The sequence below is a fragment of the Lepisma saccharinum genome, chromosome 4 (assembly GCF_977018435.1).
Source record: "Lepisma saccharinum chromosome 4, izLepSacc3.1, whole genome shotgun sequence".
Classification (NCBI taxonomy): Eukaryota; Metazoa; Arthropoda; class Insecta; order Zygentoma; family Lepismatidae; genus Lepisma; species Lepisma saccharinum.
Window position 1 is genome coordinate 65,919,253 of NC_139232.1, and position 21,842 is coordinate 65,941,094.

General features: G+C 37.3%; 1 protein-coding gene across 1 annotated transcript in view; it reads right to left on the reverse strand.

Annotated features, from left to right (window-relative positions):
* The window catches only part of LOC145986536 (ovalbumin-related protein X-like), a 70,717-nt gene extending 58,420 nt beyond the window's left edge, over positions 1 to 12,297 (reverse strand). Inside the window, exons 1-5 of the mRNA XM_083120657.1 lie at positions 12,209 to 12,297; positions 11,242 to 11,345; positions 5,184 to 5,378; positions 3,845 to 4,001; positions 265 to 464 (exon numbers count right to left, since the gene is read on the reverse strand). Of these exons, the coding sequence (XP_082976783.1) occupies positions 265 to 464; positions 3,845 to 4,001; positions 5,184 to 5,378; positions 11,242 to 11,345; positions 12,209 to 12,296 (744 nt within the window). The 5' untranslated portion in view covers position 12,297. The remainder of the gene's footprint in view (positions 1 to 264; positions 465 to 3,844; positions 4,002 to 5,183; positions 5,379 to 11,241; positions 11,346 to 12,208) is intronic.
* Positions 12,298 to 21,842: the final 9,545 nt, after the last annotated feature.

Genomic DNA, 21,842 nt, shown 5'->3' on the forward strand with positions numbered 1-21,842 from the left:
ACTGTTGCATGAAGGGGGCGTTCGGCGGCCGACGGTCTGACGGTAAACGACTGAAATAACCTCCCTGTATATCCCCCTGTTATTGACTTTCGAATTATTCTAGTCCAGGATTGTTATATTATATACAGAAGCAATAACAAATAACAATCTGCCCTAACTATTGTACCGTGAAATTCCTTTCGTGTTGTTCAGAAACAGCACATTTCTCCTATGTGATTACATCAAAATAAACAGTCCGGTATTAAATATTGAGTATTGTCGTACTTGCAAGGGAATCTTCACAATTTTCGCATTTAGTGCATTGCTCTCTGCATAAATATACTCATTCTCAGCGCACATAAGTTTAATTTTCATAGTTTTGTCTCTGGTGTTTTGGAAATCTGCCTCTCTGATGTCAGCTGTTCGAAATGGTTTGTCCCAATTTATGCCAAAGAAAATGTAGTTCATCACAACCACTGCTTCATCTGAAAGTAAAGCAATCAATATTTTAATTCAGATATCGTATCTGAAATTACAAATAACCCAACGAATTACAATTCAGCCAAGAATAATTATTTGTTAACACTCCATAGACATCTAGAAGAACGGATAGGCAGAATTGCAATCTTTCAGCATGGCATGTTCAGTGGCGAAACTTGCCAGCGTAAGTAGAAACGGTGAAGCTTCCAGGCCCCCCCCCCCCTCACTGGACCAGAATTTCTAAGAAAAATGTTACACATGTGAAAAAGGTTGGAATACATAAGCACTGACAAGGCAAATAAAAATGATATGTCAAATATCTGGGCTCATTTCTGAGTGCAATGTAAACTAATGATATAATTAGTTAGCCAAATATTTGCCAGAGAACCTTGTTGTGCCGTTTCTTTTCTGGCTCTCACATTTCATTTGTTTATTATTGAATTCACAGTTGAGGAATTACCTTGAGGTAAATTCAATACAAGCAATAAAATGAACTAAATATTAGTTTTTAAATGCTCAGTAGTCGATCTATTGGCTAGTCATTTACAGATTTTTAATTTGATTTCAATAAGGGCATTTTATATTTATATTTTAACTACCTGATTATCCGGCGTTGCCCGGGTATTTATTTATTCCAATCTTCTATTGGGCAGGAAAATAATGAATTCTAACTATACTGTAAAATGTTACTAATTTAATTTACAGATATTTAAAACTATAAGTTCGCGTACAGTATACAAATTATAAAGTAAAATCTTTTACAAATTCACTATATTAATTTAAATCAAAGCTTGATTATAAACAACAGTTTTAGTTTTACCTTCAGGAGCAAGAATAAATAAATTGAACGGCATTGGGAGTGTCACTATTCATCTTAGCGACCCTGAAAACTAGGGCAATTTCGCAGTCTCTGTAGGCAAACAAATTCGCCCTGCTGTGTAGCGGTAATCATAACTTGCAGGATATGACACACGAAAATGCCACGCAACAGAATGCTATTTTATGTACCCTTCCCACTCCCACCACTACGGGTGCCAAGGGTTTCCTACCCCCACAGTATTTCTTTCGAGATTACAAGTGATATGTGTACCAAGTTTGGTTGAAATCGCTCTAGGCGTTCGAGAGTTATGCCGGAACAAACATACATACATACATTTTTATATATATATATAGATGTCAACCTGAAGGAAATTCATCTTTTGAAAAGTCTTTGATCTGCCGACAATGGAGTTGTCGAGATCCTGACTCATCAACACAGGAAGTTGAAGATAAGATTGTAGAAAGTCTGGCATGACAACGAGATAATCTGTCATTTAGTCACTACCCAAGAGGACAGGCTGATTTGGTGTTTTTAGTCCACTTTATGCACAGTAAGGCTAATCAGGACTGGACCTACAGTTTAAAGTGGGATCCGAACCACTATGTGCCTCCACTGGGTATCGAACCCTGGATCCCTTGATTACAAAGTGACGACGCTACCACTACACTATCGGGGAGGTCCCAAGACGACAGGCAACGATTAACAGTTGTCGTGAATGTCAATAGTGATGCTAATATTGTTAAGGCTTGAAGAAACATTGCGTACGGCTCAGTGCAGCAGCCATAATTTTGAGGCGAGTCTCGTAACCCTACTTCCACGGAGATTGGGCAGTGTTATGTGACGTAGTTATCCTTGGTTCCAAAAAGGAACGTCACGACCTAACCAGTATTATTACTTCGGGTAGCCAGTGAGGAATACGAGTGCTTGTATCATTATATATAGCAACCTATTGTCGCGTAAGTGTTAGTAACAATCCACAAGTAATACCAAAGCTACACAGGGCCGCCATTAGGGTTGTGGGATAACATTAGAATAGAAGAATGAGAATAAACGAATCCTACATTAGAGAACAGCTCCATTTGAAATAAGCTTACGTCCTATAGAAGGAAACCGAAGCTTCAAGTATGTGAAATGTTGTGGAAACAAACTGTCCACCTTAATACAGAAAGAAAGAAAAGCAAAAGGAAAAACAGAGAGAGATGGAGAGAAAATAAATGGAGAGAGAGAGAGATAGGGATAGAGATAGAGAGAGAAGTAGAGGAAGTCAGAGAAAGGTAGAAAGCAAGAACGAGAGAAAATTGTGGAAGATAGAATGAAACAGAGAAAGAAAGAGAAAGGAGAACGTGAGAGAAAGAGGTAGAGGAAAGTAGAGAGAAAGAAGGAGAGAAAACGTGGAAAGATAGAAAGAAACAGAGAAATGTAAAACAAAGAGAGAGAGAGAGAGAGACAGAGAAAGAGAAGTATATGAAGGTAGACACTAAGAGTGAGAAAAAGGTGAAAAGATAGAAACAGAGAAAGGAAGAAAATCAAATGGAGAAAGAGAGAGAGAGTGAAATAGAGGAAGGGAGAGATAGAGAGAGAGAGAGAGAGAGAGAGAGATAGAGGAAGATTGAGACCCGGAGGGAGAGAAAAAGATGCAACGATAGGAAGATAAGGTACCAATCTGTGGAAGTCAAAAATTGACAACAAACGACATTGCAGCAAACTATACATTATAATAATTGTAATAAATCATTGGCTACATCGATTTAGCTATTTATGAAATTGTAAAAGTTGCAAGGAATATATGAAATAAATCATGATATAAATTATTATCATCATTACGAATTCGCAAACAATCATAACCAATAAACCGAGGTTGTGCCAATATAGTCCACCTAGTAGTACCTATGGGGCATATAGCGATTACTTAGTAAATGCAACTCCACACTTTTAAATCTTCGCATTGTAAGCACGTTAGTTGGTAAAGATGAAGAAAAATCCTGCATGATATAAACTGATTCTAATTTTCCTATCGATATGGGGAAAACTGCCAAGCGGTAATCCCAAATAAAAGTAAATAAAATCAAATCTAATTTTCCTCCGAACCTTTAAACGAGGTCGAAATGTTAACATTTTAATTTCGAAAACATGCATAGAAGATTTTTCTAATTTTGAAAAGGGAATCTGCCGTATCCGTTTAGGGACTAAATTTAATTTAAGCGTCTAATTGCGAAGGAAGGTCACATGCCAGAAGAAACGACTGCAAGCGCGTTTTCCAGCTCCGTACAGTGCCTCCCCGATAACGTAGTGTTAGCGTCGTGGCCTTGTAATGAAGGGGTCCCAGGTTCGATTCCAGGTGGAGGCACGTAGTGGTTCGGATTCCACTTTAAACTGTAGGTCCAGTCCCGATTAGCCTTATTGTGCATAAAGTGGACTTAACACACCAAATCATCAATCCAGCTCCATACTATTGTATACCAAGTCCCTATGTCGAAGAAAACAGTTTGACAATAACTGAACAAGTTATTCCAAGTTATTTTGGAGCTTTACTTAAATTACATTACTTCATAAAACATCTCTCACCTCTCTCGTACAAGTGTAACAATTTGTACTGATAAAACTTTTCAACGCTGTGATTTATAACGTGTTCCTTCTCTGGAGAATATCCCATCAGGGCTACTTGAATGCATTTATCATCTCGGTATGAAACGTATTTTTCGAGAGTAGACATATTGATAAACTGGAAGAGAAGAATTACATAATATTATTTCCTCTTTTGTTAAGAAATTATTTTAAATGCTAACATTGAATAATTCCCAATTAATGACAAGCTAAACAGACACACTAAACATAGAATAATACTAATAAATATTAACGTTTTCGTTCGGATTTAATGAGACGATAAAATAATAATATCGTAGCGAAAATACAATAATAACTTGTAATTTGATTCGATCTAATCGGAAGAGTTGCATAGTTAATGAAAATATATTAGTACATATTATATCTTGTAAGGAGTAGTGAATTCCGTGCATGCATGTATACTTACTGTTTACGGATTCAGATATATATTATTTTTGTTATTCTTTTGGCATAGCATATACTCGAAACATTTGATAGTATTTTAATGACAACAATGTGGCTAACGCGTAAAGTTGCAGTATTCTGCAGACTCAATTCCGAACGTGCTTTTTCACCATCTTTGTATTACCTCGGGCTATGTGCGGCTTCAATCACAAGTCTAATAACAATGGTCTACAAATTACAACTTTTTCTTTGTTTCTGAAATGAAATAAGTCATTTCATAATGATTTCATATACATATAGACATACAATGCAACTTAAACAACTTGCTATCAAGTCCAAATATAACACAGAATGAATACAGCGCCCAGGGAGTGGAGTGATATGCTTTTGCGATCAGAAACTGACGCAACAACTGAACAGAAGTATGACTCAATCTGTGTTTGGTATTCACAAGCGCCTGATAGCGACACTTCGTTACCATCATATTTCAGCATAAAGGCAGCATACCTCATGTCTAATGAATCAGCAAATGCAGGAATTGTTTTTGCATTTCTTATGACATATTGTACTGGCAATTGAAATAGCAGGATTTTCAATGTATTTAAAATTATTTCCTTCAAAATTTTGAAAACTACACAATTATCATTTTCAGATTCGTATTCAGCACTTCCAAATTATATAAATTTGGTTTTCTAAACATTTTGGTCGTCGTCCAGTGTCGGGTAAATAGAGCTCTACGTCCAACAAAATCATATAATGATCAAAATGAAGTGTTCTTTTACAAGCATGTTGTGTAGAACATGTACGGGAGGGATGCAAGAGAATATGACACGTAAACTTACAATAGGATTCTAATGAGTAATGTTATTAATTTCTTGACTATTATAAATGTTACCTTTCTTGGAGGAAACGTTTTTCTGAAATCTTTCTGAGGAAAACCATCGTCTGTAAATTCAAAAACATTCTTCATATCTTTTCTGGCTTCAAGGGTCGTATTTTTATAAACAAAAGCCATGGTTTTATAAAGGTAAAATGGAGAAAAAACGAAATTTCCCGTTTTATCGAGCTCTTGTTTGTACTCGAGCAAATTCTGAAAAAGAAGACAGAAGAAGAACATAAATAAGAAATTAATTTACATGAACTTAATATTTTAATTCTAATAAAATTTAAGCAAAAGTACTACAGTTTCAGTACTTGAATTCGATGAACAAAAAATATTTAAAGTTTATTTGACATTTGTGGTTTAACCCGAGAAAGCCCAATGTCACCTGTAGGTGACAGCTTTTTAATATTTTTTTTTATTGTATGCTGTGGCCGGGCATATATTTTTTTCTATGTCAAACTGTTCATCGACTTTTTCTCAACTGAATTGTTGCATTTTTGAACTGAGGGACATCTTGTGGAACTTTCTGGAACTATTGAAGTAAAGATGGCTGACCTTAGGAAGGACGACACATCACCTGCTCCTGGAGAAGGACATTCAAAAACATCAAAATGGTAAGATGATTAGAAGTTTATTACTTTTACTTACTCTTAAAGGTTTAAGGTTTATGTCTGTTAAATATAAATTTTCTCCCTGAACAATTAGTTGGTGTAATTGTTGATTACATTTGTAGTGTCACCTGTAGGTGACATTGGGCTTTGGAAGTCATAAATGTATGAAGGACTAGGACATAATTGCATTGTAGTGTTAAATTTAATAATTATAATTGTAGTAATAATATAATTACAATATAATATTGTAACAATGATGTAATAATAATAAAATATAATTTTAATAATTTTAGTCCTCCAGTGAGTAATGATTTATAGTTATTGTAAAAACAAATATAAAAACATTGAGACTTGAAAAATAAACACAAAGAAAATGCTTTCCTCATCAATAATAATGATAAATCTTGGGGGCAAAACAATGCTATAGTATCTTATTCTGATATACACTGTAATGTTGTGGTATGTGTATTACAGTTTAGTACCAATAAAAAAATAATACTAATTTTTGAACTTGGAATCTACTATCATTTCAGATTGAATATGGATGAAGCATTACAAATTATTGAAGAAAATGATGATGACATTGATGAGGTTCTTTTCCCACCTGATGATGATGGATTCACAGATGAAGACAGTGGGGATGAGAATTGCACAGATGTCAATCGCCTTCCTCCAGCAATGCTCCTTGCTGAGGAATTATCATGATTCACAAGAGACTGCAACAATTGAAGAGGCAACAATTGATGCTACTGGAATCGGGAGGGCATGTTCATGGGTGGCATCGATCGTTTCGACGAGAACATTCACTCCTTGAGGGTCAGTTTGAGGGGTAAAAAGTGGTGGTTCTCCTTGTTTGCCTTTGGAATAGATGCAGCGTGCCATAATGCATGGTTGATTTTCAAGAAAGTGAATGGCAAAAATGTGACTTTCCGATGATCACTGGTAGAATTATACTGCCGTTTACATGGAAACCCTCCTTACAGAAGTCCCCAAATTGGTTCTATGTCCTTGCGTGTACCAAATGAAGTCAGACAAGACATCAACATTGCCGAACATGTAAAGGTAGTGTGTTCTCAAAGAACATGTGAACACTGCGACAAGAGGACACGGATAATATGTATGAGGTGCGGTGTAGCATTACACATACATTGTTGGTACGAATTTCATGCACATACATGAACAGGAAAAAGTGTAAAGTGTTATGTCAAGTTCTGACATTGTTAATATCATCTGTGTTACATAAAAATGAAAAGGGAGGTATAAAACAGAGATGTTCACGTTATGTTCATTTTGGTACCTTGAATGCCCAATGTCACCTACAGGTGACACCCCTGTATTTTCGAGCAGGATAATAAAATCTTTATTTTTTCTTCATTTTATTCCATTTTGATGCAAAACCAATCAACCCTATTAATATGGTCACAAAATTCACAGAAATAAAGTCATGGGCTTTCTCGGGTTAAAGCTAAGGCAGCATAATTTATTCAACACCAGGAAGGACAGTAATCTAGATTATGTTGTGTCCACATTGAACAATGTAAACATTACGCCGCGTAAGAACCTCCTCATTGCTGACCACGATAGTTTGGACGTGTCCATTTCCATCCCCCCACCTACTAAAAGAGGTCATCGCCCATCGATCCAGAAGAAGCGCCACCTATGGAACCGAGCACCGTGGGAGGAGATAAGACGTACCCTCGAATGCTTCCCCTGGGGGCTTTTGGAAGATGGGACAATCGACGACGCAGGTGAGCTATTTACAGCTGCCATTCATGCAACGGTGAATGACCTTGTTCCTTCGGAAAGAATAGCATCTCGCCGATTTCCAAGTTGGTTCGACTCCGAAGTGCGCGCTGTACTGGCTAACAAGAATCGAGCCTGGCAAGTTTGGAAGGACTTTCCGAGTGAACACACTTACAATACTTTCGCCGTTCTTCGACGGCACTCCAAGTACCTTCTCCGAAACAAATACAAAGAATACATAAACAGTATCAATGCAACAATCCAGGAAAATCCAAAGAACTTCTTCAGTCTAATAAACTCGAGAAGAAACAACAGCAGAATTGCTCTTAAAACTACACACAATAGTGAAAGTGCGAAAGGTGACCGAAGGGCTGAACTCTTAAATGCTTATTTCCACGGCAACTTCTGTCCGCCTGCCCCCCTTGCAACGTTGCCAAACGTAAGATCAGTCTGTTCTTCCTCTCTAACAAAGCTTGCCACTACAACCGACGAAGTGAAAAGTTTATTGTCGTCTCTCCCAGCTCACCGTGCCCTAGCGCCGGACAATATCACCACCATGTTCCTGAAGAAAACTGAGGAATCCCTTTCTTATCCCCTCTGCATTCTTCTGAATAGATGTTTCTCGGAGGGCGTCTTTCCTCACGCTTGGAAGCAAGCTAACATCAGTCCCATTCACAAAAATGGCAACAAAAACCTTGCTTCTTCCTATAGGCCAATCTCGTTACTCTCTCCTCTGTCCATCATTTGTGAAAAAATCATCAAAGACAGGCTATATAAATTTGTTTCTCCGTACCTTAGCTCAAATCAACATGGTTTTCTTTCTGGTAGTTCCTGTCTTACGAACCTGTCCGTTTTTCTATCACATGCTATGAAATGTATTTCAAACAATTCACAACTGGACGTTATATATTTTGATCTAGCCAAAGCTTTCGATACTGTCAGTCATCGTCTTTTGATTCATAAATTATGCAATAGATTCAACATTCATGGTAACTTTCTTAACTTGCTCACAGATTACCTTAGCGATCGCCAACAACGTATAGTCCTTCCAGGAACTCTATCTAACTTTCTTCCTGTCCTTTCTGGAGTACCACAGGGCAGTGTTCTAGGACCCCTCTTGTTCATATTATTCGTCGATTACCTTACCGACCATCTCACAGCCGCCTCTAGTAATTACCTTCTTTTCGCAGATGACTGTAAGATTTTCAGAGAAATCTCCACTTCCAACGATACTCATCTTCTCCAGAATGACATAACAACGTTTTTTTCATGGTGCCTGACATGGAAACTTACTTTAAATCCTGAAAAATGTACTACTCTCACCATCTCTCTCAAAAAGAACCTGTTAAAGTCATCTTACACCATCTTTGGCAAAAGCATCAAAGCAGTATCCTCTCATAAAGACCTAGGCATTGTTTTGGACTAAAAACTCACATTTGAAGAACATATTACAGGCACGACAAAAAAGGCTATGCGTCTCTTAGGTTTACTGTATCGTTTCACCGAAATTAGTGACATCTCAGCCCTCACCTTGTACTTCAAATCATTCATCTCCCCAATAATAGAATACTGCTCTCCCGTCTGGTCCATGGCATGTCCCACTCAGCTCTCCAGAATTGATTCTGTTCTTAACTTTTTCCTGACTATAGTTTGTTACAGGGTTCCCTCATTACGCAACTTTCCAACACCACATCTCCTGGCCTTTCTAAACCTACAGACTCCTTATCAGCGCCTTTTACTGAACGATTTTAGGTATCTTTACAAAATTGTCAATGTCAAAATCCGTTGCAACACGCTCCTCCAGGAATTCCACTTTCGAGTGCCTATGCGCTCAACACGCAACACAAATCTATTTTACACAAAAAAGCCTAGACTGGAAATTCAAAAAAGATCGCTCTTCCACAGACTTCCCACTCAATATAACGACCTCCCATCAAGTGCTGATGCATTTGCCACAGAATATGCCTTTCGGTCAACCATCAGAAGATATGTTGCTAAATAATATTTAATTGTGCTATCTTGACTTATTTATATTAATATTTTGTCTTATTTTGCTATTTTTAGTTTTGTTCTTTTTGTTATTTTCATTGTTACTGATTTCAGTGTAAAATGGCTACGTGCTGTATCTGAAATTTTCTCAATAAATAAATAAATAAAGTACCTAATGAAATATATATGTGTTATGATTTTTCAGGAATAATAAAAATATAGTATGTACTACTTGATATGGGCACAGCTTTCACGTAAATTATTATTCTAAATATTGAAACATCCTTTTCATAACAAAAGGACATTATTAAGAAAAGAAAACACACAAGTACACGAGGACATGCATATGAGGACTCGCAGCATTCACTACTTGCTACTCAGGGTATGGGTAATACTTCTTCCTTCGTTTTTTTGAAAATCAAATTATAGTTTTTGCTAAAATAATGAAGTACATATTTTACTTCTGGTCTAGCAAGATACTTATATGTGCAATTCTAATTGTTTATATGAAATTATAACGTGTTACAATTCAGCTTTAATTTTCACAACAGTAAATCACAATTCAACCATTTTGAGTTTTGCTCAATACCACAGAACTAAAAAGACATATTGAGTGTACCTCGAATAGGTTATTATTATTATTATTGTACAGTAATATGGAAATTTTGAGCGTTAAAGCTGCCAGTGTCTTAAAAGTAGAGAGATGCAATTTGATTAAAAAAAAATCGAATAATTATATTAAAAAATGTCGGTTAGTGAGTGAAATCGTTGAAGGCACTGGAATTTCGTGGATAACTGTTCACAGAATTTGAAATGTTGCTTACAAGGTCATCTCTTAACCATAGGCGTAGCTAGAACTTTATATTTGGGTGTGTACAAAGAAAAAATGAGGTCTTGTACCTTTTTAATAGTATATTTTGCAACGCAATCACTTGGCTCTTTAACTGCACTGATGTTTGTAGGAATATAAATTCACTAAATGACAGTGTTGGAAATTTCTGAATATATGTAGTAGGAAAAATCCAATTGCATAGAAATTACACACACACAAAATGTTCAGAAATGTTACAAACAAATACATCAAAATACACGTCAACTATAACAAGAGACGTCTGTCAAAAGGTTCTTAAACTCATCAATAACTTCATTTACGTGTACATCCATAGACTTCCAATCTATCCTGCTTCTGAGTTGCTCTTAATTTAGTTTTAACTTGGGTAAGCTTGGAGAAAGCTCTCTCACACGTGCAGCTTGTGACAGATATAGAAGAAAGGCGCTGAGGTACAGAGTAGAATGCAGTAAATATATTTTTTTCCCCCAATGACATCAAAATATCGAAAAACTATAGACACTCGTTTCATCAGCGATAATGCACACGTTTGTACCAAGTAATGACATTGTCAACTTCTTACAAACTGCCGCTTATTTTCTCTCTTATTGAAATATCTGTCTTTAAATTCTCTTTGATAAAGCAACCTATTAGGGTGTACCTAGGCACACTCGGCACACCCCGTAGCTACGCCTATGCTCTTAACACCAAACAAACGGAGACAAAGAGCAGCTTTACAGTGGGTGGCTTACTAATTGTTGTTTTGATGTGTACTACACCAGTAGTAGATCTTCGCCAAGTCGCTGAAGATGGGGTTATTGGTAACACACACACATACACATTCAGTGCTGTCAATGATTACAGTGCAAAACAATCTACTTAATTAGAATTGTAATACCTTGTATAATCTGAACCCAAAATTGTTGATTCTTTCACTAATAGATGAACCTAATTTGTGGTCAGATTGTGTTCCATGGACGATGAGGAAGAGCACCACAAGAGCTAGAACAGAAATAAAGTTAACACTTACTACTTGATTCAGGTATATTATGAATATCAGGGCATTCCCAATTAGCGTAGTGGACAAATCTATCGCCTTGTACTCAAGGGGTTGCAGGTTCGATGCACAGTTGAGTGGTACGGGTCCCGCTTTAAATTCTAGACTGTTCGGGAAACAGAACTTCGGTGAAAAATGCAAATTTACAGCAGTCATTTATGTTTGTTCTTTAATATCAATGTGTGGCCGCGGTGGCTCAGTCGGTAACGCGTCTGACTACCATGCTCAAGGTCCCGGGTTCGATCCCCGGCCGGTTCAAATCCGGGAACTTTTCTAACGGTGGAAGCGGCCCCGGCGCCTACCCAGCGTCGAATAACATGGGTACCTGGGGGAAACCCTGGGGGGTAAAGGCGGTCAGGGGCGTGATGCTGATCACATCACCCCCACTCACGACCGGATCAAGAAAGTGTGGGGCGTTACCCTCACACCCCCTATACGCCTTCATGGCGTGGTGCTATGCACAGGGGAACACTTTACCTTTTTTTTTTTATCTTTAATATCAAACATGAGAGACATGTTGCATCATCACTGTTTAGAATCTTTATACAAGCTCAGTATAAAATTATACTTGTATTATTTTCTTTAATCAATTCAGTGTGACTTAAATGAAAGAAACAGTAAATCTCATTTTGTGACTTATGTGCCTTTCCCTGAACATTATAGAATTGTAGAATCTATCTGAGAATAATAAAGTTAAGAAAATGATGCATTTACATCAGGTTCGAGTAAGATCTTACAAGAAACATTGTCTAAATTTAGAATATATTCACAGAATTAATGATTAACATAGAATAGAACACATGCTTACCTATATGTATTCCCGGAAACCAGCCGCGCCTGTCATTCTTTGCCCACATAGTTTGCATTTCTCTTCCGGAAACTGCAGATTGTTGCATGCTGTAACAATGCATTTATAGAAACGGTAGAGTGTTATCAAGAACAGAAAGTATCATTCAATGTTGAAGTATTATGAAAAGATAAAACTGAAAAATTTAGTGCGGAAAACGAAATTATACCTTTCGAGGACTATTTCATACTACTTCCAAATTGAATGCTACTTTCAATTTCTTGGTAACACCCCTTCATGCTCCCACATTTTAGAAGCTTCATTGTAAGTAATAGTTGATATTTTTTTTGTCAAGAATTTCTATCCATCGTAAGAACAAATCAAAAGAACATGACTAATTAAGATTCTAGCTAAAAATTTAGGTTAGTTTTTCCAATTTCTGGAGATTATAACTGCATTTACTACTCCGTAAAAATCGTGTCAGACTTGATTGTAAAGTGTTTGTACTTGTCTCACTTGATTACTATCGGCAAGTATCATAGATGCATGATGTAATTTAGGCTGTAAATTGTTTAATGGACAGTTACCTTTTGTCCAACAAAGAAGAAAACATGAATCCATGGTTTATGAAAAGAAATCAATTGAAGCTAGTTAGCCAATGTAGACTTTTTACTGAATTTTGACTGCATTTTTATGGTTATTATTGCCACTTTAGCACAACAGTAGGTACACTTTTAAGTTTTGTGAGGATACTTTGAAAGCAGTTAAGTATTGTATTTCTTGTATTTCAAGATCATATGACTTTTTATGATAGTTTGTTTAAATTAAATCTTATCACAATAGTCACCGTTTCTTCACTCACTGTCAGTGGTCGTATTGAAGGGGGAAAGACAAATAGGAAAAGAATTCCCACTTCCATATTTTCTATAATTTCTGTTACAATTAATGAATAATTCAAAATAATGATTTGTATTTTTTAAGTTCAAGTTAATTTTACACTAATAAGTTAGTCCAAATTGTCTGTTTTTATATTATATTTTATCTTAAACTAGCAATTTGCAAAGTAATTTTTTTTTAAATTTCTTAGTTTATTTCTGAGGTTTATTCTTGGAAATTGCTGTCCTGTTAAATTTATACTGCTGTTTGCTTGCAGCATACACAATTAAAAAAATCCTACATTTGTCTTCCTCCTAAGTCAATTCTGATAGAAATAAAAGTTGACTGAGATGAACATAGGGTGCACTGAATCTGTATCAACGGTTGTGTGTATGATTCAGTGTTTTATTTCTGTGTAAGTATTGAAAGTAAAACCAATGTGTTTTATATGTTCGTGTATAATAATAATAATAATAATAATAATAATAATAATGCTCGATAATTAAAGTACTTTTTTTATTATTCACTCCAAGTATCGACAAATGGAAATTAATCGGAAAAAAAAATCAGGAAAAAAATCTGCCTACGCATTTGACATTTACTACATGTCAAGTAAAATTCTCAGGATCAGAAATTCTCCTCTTGTGCATTTTCAATTTTTTTCACAACATCATTTGCCTGCCACTCACAATCACTATGAACCTATTTATACCCTGAGCCAGCTATCTGTGGAGCAAGGCAGCGCATAGCGGCAGAGAAGTGAAGGAAATCGAGTGGCCAGAGCGAAGCAGTACACGCTGCCGGGAAGGCTGGTAACTGCAGTCGCTTTCCCCCTTCCACGCAATTCCTTTCCCTCTCACGTGTTCATTGGTGGAGCCGTCTCGCGTCACTACTTGCGCAGAGACTTGTTTTCGTTTGCCTCCTCCACAGTTAGCTGGGACAGAGTATAGTAATGAAAGTTTAAGCGTATTTGCAACACTCATACTTATTTCTTTTGTTCAAAAGATTGTTTATAAGTATCTAGGAATGACTGAAAAACATGTTATCGTGGTGATTGTACAACGTTTACCACAATTTTCATCTCAACCCAACTTACACAAGGCGTTGGTGGGTTGCATATAGAGTTTGACTCAATTTCAGGGTTACTACGTGCTCAATAGATACTTGGTGAAAATGCAAAAGGAATAAAAAAGTATAATGTATTTAACAATATAAATAATTCTGTATTATATGGCAAATGACAAAATACTTTGTGAGATTGATTGATTTGTTTTTTATTTTACTTCGCGGTTTGTGCCTCTTGGCTAATTTGCGAAGATGGGGTTGAGTGATAAAATGATGAAATACATTTACAAACAACCATGCCCGAGCGGGATTCGAACCCGGGACCCTAATACTTTGTGAGAGAAACAGATTTCACCCACTTAAGCAAAATCAATTTCTTGCTATTTCGTCGGTGATACGTCTATAAAGAAGAAAGGAGAGAAGAGTGAATCGAAGACAAACAACAAATCAATCAAAAATTGATGCATCGATCGAATAATCAACATGAAAAAATAACATTTGTTAATAGCAAGACGACGAATACAATGGTATGTGACTATAACTTACGAAGTGTTTCTGTCGTCGTAGGGACGTGGACCTATGACCATTATGGTGACAATCCGTTTTTATTTCTTCAACTGTACATTTTACAGTCAATTACATTGTTACATACTTGTTTCGTATAGACTGACAAAAAATAGCAGCCAGTTTTAGTTCTTATGTTTTCAATGAATATTTTGTATATTTTATACAGGGTGTATCAGAAGTCCCTTATCACCATTAACCCTTGTAAAATCCGCTGTGATGATGTATTATCATGAAATTCGATATGGGCGATACATAATAGGTCTAGGGGGACACCTTTTGAAGTATGTCACGCGGACGTCCGCCATCTTGGTTCCGCCATCTTGAATTCAACTTTTTTGTTTAAAATGATAGGTGGGTCATGTGATACATGACAATAGGCTAGAATTTCCTCAGGATGTCAAATCTGAAATCAGATTTCATGTAACTTCAGTTGGTTAAAGTTATTGGCAACTGAAAGTGATGTTTACCCGTTTGTTGCAGGTGCTGAACCACGACGTTAACAACTGAAGAACTCATCCAGATCGTCAAACTGTGGGGTGGGAGAAGCGCCAGTGCAGTGGCTGCCTATTTCAACTTGCGTCATCCAGAACGTCACCCTGTGTCACATGTTTCAGTGGCACAGTTATTAACCAAATTCGAGAAGACGGATGAAGCACAAGCTACGACAGTGTTGACCTCCTTCTCGACGTCAATGCAGCAAAGCACACGTCGTATGGCAATGCAATGTGCTATGAGTCACAGTTCAGTGTACCGAGTGCTACAGAGAAACAAGTGGCATCCGTATAAGGTGCAAATGCAGCAACACCTCTCCGAGGACGATGCAGATAGAAGCGTGCAGTTTTGCGAGTGGGCTATCGCGCAATTACGGCTAAATCCAAACGTCGCTATGCAGATACTCCATTCCGATGAAGCGAACTTCTACGTAAATGGGGAGGTGAATAGGCAAAACATGCGCTATTGGTCGCCTGACATCTCCGCATGGACAGATCCCTCCAAAATGACCGGTGCAGGAAAGGTTATGGTGTGGGCAGGCATATGGGGAACACGGATAATCGGTCCTTTTTTCATTGAAGGAAATTTAAATGCGGAACGATACCTGGGGATGCTACAGGAACAGATACTGCCAGCTCTGATGTCTGAAGATGGTACATTTCTCAGTTTTTTTCAACAAGATGGTGCGCCTCCCCATTATGGCGTCCAGGTGCGTCAGTACCTGGATGAACAATTTCCTGTGGCATGGATTGGTCGACGTAGGCCCGTTGAATGGCCTGCCCGATCACCAGCTTAACGCCAATGGATTTCTATCTTTTGGACACGTTAAGGCTATAGTGTATGGTGTGAAAATTCGTCATCTTCGTCATCTGAAACAACGTATCATGGCTGCATTTAAGCAAATTTCATCAGATACCTTTCTCGGTGTCCACAGACATTGGGATAAGCGTCTGCACACGTGCATTGCTCATCACGGACAACATGTGGAGCACATTCTGTAACAGGTAAACATCTGCCAATAACTTTTCACCAAATGAAGTTACATGAAATCTGATATCAGATTTGACATCCTGAGGAAATTCTAGCCTATGGTCATGTTTCACATGATCCACCTATAATTTTAAATAAAAGAGTTGAATTCAAGATGGCGGCCGTCCGCGTGACATACTCCACAAGGTGTCCCCCTAGGACTATTATGTATCGCCCATATCAAATTCCATGAAAATACATCACTGCGGATTTTACAAGGGTTGATATGGGACTTCTGATTCACCCTGTAGTTTGCATAAGTTATTTTCCTGTCACTCAGAATTTATCGTTCGTATTCCACTTTGTAACTAAAGGTATTTTCTGCCGTTACGGCGGCCGATCCTACTGCTGGCAAGGGAAGTGGGGAGCGGGGAAGCGACCAATCCAGCAGTATAAGAAACGCAGCAGCCAGTATAACGAGGTTCACGTAGTACTTTTTCCCGCCACGTCGTAACTCTCGGCGCCACTGCTGTTGTCTGGTTGGTCTGCGACGTAATCCCAGCTCCCCACTTCCCTTGCCTGAACTAGGACCGGCCGCCGTAAGAGTGGAAAAGACCTATAATAACAAATGTTGTCTGCTGTGCAAAAGAAACAGTTTGCGAATTGTACACTGCCATTTCCATTCAGTCTATATTACAGAATGTGATGATAATGAATTGAAATAATGACGTCAATAAGCAGAGGGCAATCAATGTCTGCTTCGAACCAGTAGTTTTATTCCTTGGAACAACACAGGATGTAGAGTAAAAGAGTAATGAAAATAGCGGTGGACAATATTCCTACCATTATCTTTGCCGTCGACTGTACGTGCTGATAATCCAGTGAATTGCTCTGTGTTCTGTAGCAGGGTAGTAGGAAAATACAACAAGTTTGGTGACTGGAGTAACTGATAGTCGATAGATAAAAACATTCAATATCTGCAGTGTCGGTCAAGCATGTTGTGCCTTGCCACAGTTCATTATGCGATGTTCTATTGTAGCGCCCCTTGAACAAGTTTCACAGACAGGTGCGAGACTGAATCCGAGTCCACGTTTTTATCTCATGAACAGCTTGGTGACTGAGCTTGTTGACTGTTGGAGAGATGTTTTGCACAAATGATTGCGAAAACGTTTCACCAGTTGCATTGGTGGTATTTCTGAACTATTTGCGGCTCATGTAACTTTCGTTTGCTGTATTTACTGTATAATTTACGTACTGTTGACTTGGAAAAATCGGTCTGATGTATGAGTCCATATATGTATTCGAGTGTAACTTCTGTATGCATTTTTTGAGGTGAGGATAGTTTTAGCTGCTTCGCGTCTGCTCTGTATTTGTAAAAATGGAAGTCTCGATGCCTCTCTGTTGTTTGGATCGTGGAGAAACAGTGCTATAGTTTTTATCCTTATATCGGTGAGTCCTACCCCCCCCACACACACCTTGCACGGAGGTCGGTTTTAATCTAATTGAGACACATCTGGTCAGTATATTATAATCCATATTAAATACCGTTATCGGCCAGTAACCTTTCATGCGTCTGGAATGGTGATTCTTTGAAATTCAAATAACTATGTTTGTCGTGCTGTAACATTCTTGCCCCACTTGCGGACCTCACTCGCGCAAATGCCACTAATGGATTACCTTTGGAATTACTATAAACAATATATATGACTTATACGTAGATATCTGTAGAAATCTCAGGAGAAAAGTTGTAAGCTTCCCCAAGGAGACTCGAACCTGCACGCGTCCCGTAGTCGAAACCGAAAGCATGACGCCTTAGACCACATTGCCACGGCGCGGGATAATAATAATAATAACAACAACAACAAATAATGAGCATGCTATTGTTCGTAATATGTGATTGCTATTAATGATAATATATTGCTATTATTGTTGCATGAAACAGTTCAAAGATGGCGTAGAAATAAAAATATAACGAGATACATTCATTATCTAGCCTATTTCTAGCTAAGACTACAAAAAATTGTGCAGAAAGTTAAAATAAATAGAACATGCACAACTAATAAGAAATAAGAGTGCATTTCTCGCTGATGAAATATGAAATCCCTGATTATTGTTATTACTATTTTCAACATTATTATTATTATTTATTTTGTAGCCAATGATCATGGTAGAAGAAATATCCATTAAAACCAATAAGTTGCTGACCAAGGCAGTTTATTAAGATAAAAACACTTAACACGTAACGTTTCGACCCTGTATCAGGGTCTTCCTCAGACGAAGAACTAAACTAAAGTTTTTAGTTTAGTTCTTCGTCTGAGGAAGACCCTGATACAGGGTCGAAACGTTACGTGTTAAGTGTTTTTATCTTAATAAACTGCCTTGGTCAGCAACTTATTGGTTTTAATATGGAAACAAGGCTTAATTATATTAAAATATCCATTAGAAATTTTTAACTATTTCTAACTCTACATCCTGTGTTGTAGATGTTCTCTGCTTGGTGACGTTATTATTTCAATTCATAATCATCATACTGTGGAAAACAGAGTGAATTAAGATAGTGATGGACAGTTTGCGTACTATTTTTTCCCCCTTGAGTGTACGTACACGCTGTGAATGTAAAACTAATTCACACCAATCGAATCCTATTTTTGTCAAAGTTCGGCTAAATAAACTTCACACTAGTAGTGTAAATGTATTGGTTCTAACGCGGTGGCTCAGTCGGTAACGCGTCTGACTACCATGCTCAAGGTCCCGGGTTCGATCCCCGGCCGGTTCAAATCCGGGAACTTTTCTAACGGTGGAAGCGGCCCCGGCGCCCACCCAGCGTCGAATAACATGGGTACCTGGGGGAAACCCTGGGGGGTAAAGGCGGTTAGGGGCGTGATGCTGATCACATCACCCCCACTCACGACCGGATCAAGAAAGTGTGGGGCGTTACCCCCACACCCCCTATACGCCTTCATGGCGTGGTGCTATGCACAGGGGAACACTTTACCTTTTTTTTTTTTACCTAAGTAATCCTTGTACGTATGCCTAGTATTTAACCTGAGTTGTGACATATTTTGATGATTTGTTTATGGATTTTATGGATTGTATTGCGTTCGACGATGTTCTAGCCCTATTTTTTGCTCAATCTCATTTTTGGAGCCTCATCTTTGTAGGTGTGCCATGATCTTACGTGATATAACTTAACCTATTCACTTTTTTACAGCCTTTTACGGGTTAAAATAACCTACAAAAGTGTAAAATGGTTGTTTCTATGTTATCCTTGTAGGTGGGCTCTCAGCGTAAACGGCTACGATGTATTTTGTGTTGATTTTATAGCATTTGACGATGTTCTAGCCCTATTTTTTGCTCAATCTTATTTTGGGACCTTATTTTTGTAGGTGGGGCCCTCAACTTAAACGTCTACGATGTATTTGAGGGCCTAATTTTTTTTTTGTAGGTGGGGGTCCTCAGCGTAAACGGCTACGATGTATGTTTTATGATGTGTGAGCCCCTTTTCACGATGTATGTCGTGGCCTTTTTACAATGGGTTCAATGCCCCACTACTTTTGGAGATCACAGTGGGGGCTGGCAGTTATAGAACTCGTCGAGCAATAAAACAAGATAAAGATAAAGATAAATAAAGATAAAGCAAGAATCGTTTTCCTACAGCCCATAGTTTATGAATTACAAAACATCAGAGAAATTACATCTTGAAATTTTAATCTAAAATAACTCGGAACCAGCAAGCACTAATCACCATCTGTCTAAGAGGTTGTAGAGTACTTCTAATTTTTTATCGAATACTATTAAAATTTTCGAATTAGGGTCAAACTAAGCCAGCAAATCAATTTTGTCTAAAAATAAAAAAAATGTATATATTTCCGAAGCTTGAGAGGATGGAATTAATTTTGTTTGCTAGTCGAGAAGTTTTCGTCAAACTCTATCCAACAAACCTATAATTATCATCCTAGCTCAAATAGGAGCCAAGAAAATTAATGTCTTAGAAAACGTCTTAAGATATTTGTCTTAAGAAAATTTTCTTGACAGACCGGAAGTAACATATTGACAGACCGGAAGTCGACTTTCTTAAAGATTAAGATATTTGTCTTAAGACATTTTATAAGACGTTGAGTATCTCGACTCCTATGGGAGCTAGAACCATGTAACTTTGGTCTATGTATATACTAGTGATTTGACAACATGTTCACCTACCTTAGAACCTTCACAGATAAAAAAGTAAAGTTTCCCCTGTGCACATGTATAAATTTAAACTCCAACCCACCAACATTCCCATTATCATACTGATTTTTTACCTTCCCAAAGCTTTTTTAGCACTCCATTCACACACCTTCACTGTAGACCTCATGGTAAGTGAATTGGGCAATAAAATTCAGTCAGTTATTTCATTTGCACGTAGCTGTTTTTTTTGCTTATTTTTCTCCGTATTTAGAGATATTCGATATTTCAAGTGACCAAAACAAAAATAACAATAACAGAGCCATCTATGTGCAAATGTTGGAACTCGATGATTGCTTGAGGGGGACAAGTCATTTTTTTTCAGTACGTCAACATTTTTAACTCTTTTTGCCAGTGAATGGGTTAGGTGACTTGCAACGACGAAGGCCTTCTAGCAATACGAACTTAGCTTATGCCGGCGTAATTCGCTAAAATATCTTTAAATTTGCATATTTCTCATACCGCCGTATCTTGTTCTATTAGACCTCTTCAAGAAATTGCCAATTAGTGAAAATTAATTGAGCAACAACAGCAAAAGAGGTGCTGCTAAGAGGGGCAAGCATACAGTGATATGAGAAAATACGAATTGTTGGTTTCTTCGATTCAGACAGATGGATCGAATTGAAACTGGGATATTTTGCATTTTTTTATATGATAGCTAAAAAACAGAGATTTTGATTGGCTAATAATTTATACGTGGTGTTTTCTGATTGGTTTAAGTAAGCAAGATTTCTATTGGCTCTATAAATCTATATAAGTCAGAGCACAGTGCTTATTTCTCACCTTTGCTGGAACGGCAGAGGAACCCACATCGATGGGGATAGAACCTGAACGGGCTCCACCAAAGTATAGGAGACTAGAAGCATATAATTTGGCGGAAAAACCCAAGTAAGGTCATAGAGTTTTCATAGGGAATAGTATTATCAGGTTGAATTTTAAGTTGGTGATATCCCATTAAATTTTATATAAAAATTTTGAATTTTATATAAATAATATATCTGAAATTTCTATCGTTTGTTTACTCATATTTTAAAGCATATAAAAAAATGGAATCACCTACCTGTTTTACTCGTAAGAATGATAAGATCGAATGTGTCACTTGTGGGAAACTAATTTCTAAAAATAATTTATCGATACATAAGACAAGGTGTAACGGAGCAAATTGTTTGTTACTTTCTAAAACCTGTGCTCAATGTGGAAAAGAAATTAGCATTCCAAATCTAAGTAGACATTTGAAAATTTGCAAACCATCGACCAGAGAAGGAACATTGAAAAGAAAAATTGATTATTCTGAAGCTGAAGCTTCTGCTCCCAAACAAATTAAATTAAATAATAAACATAAACCAGTTAGGTCTGCATTTAATGGTCGACTTCAGGATTTATCATTTTCGTCGGAAGCAGGCCGTGACATTCCTAGTTTCTTGCATGAAGCGAAAACTTTTGTACTGAATTCTTTGAAAAG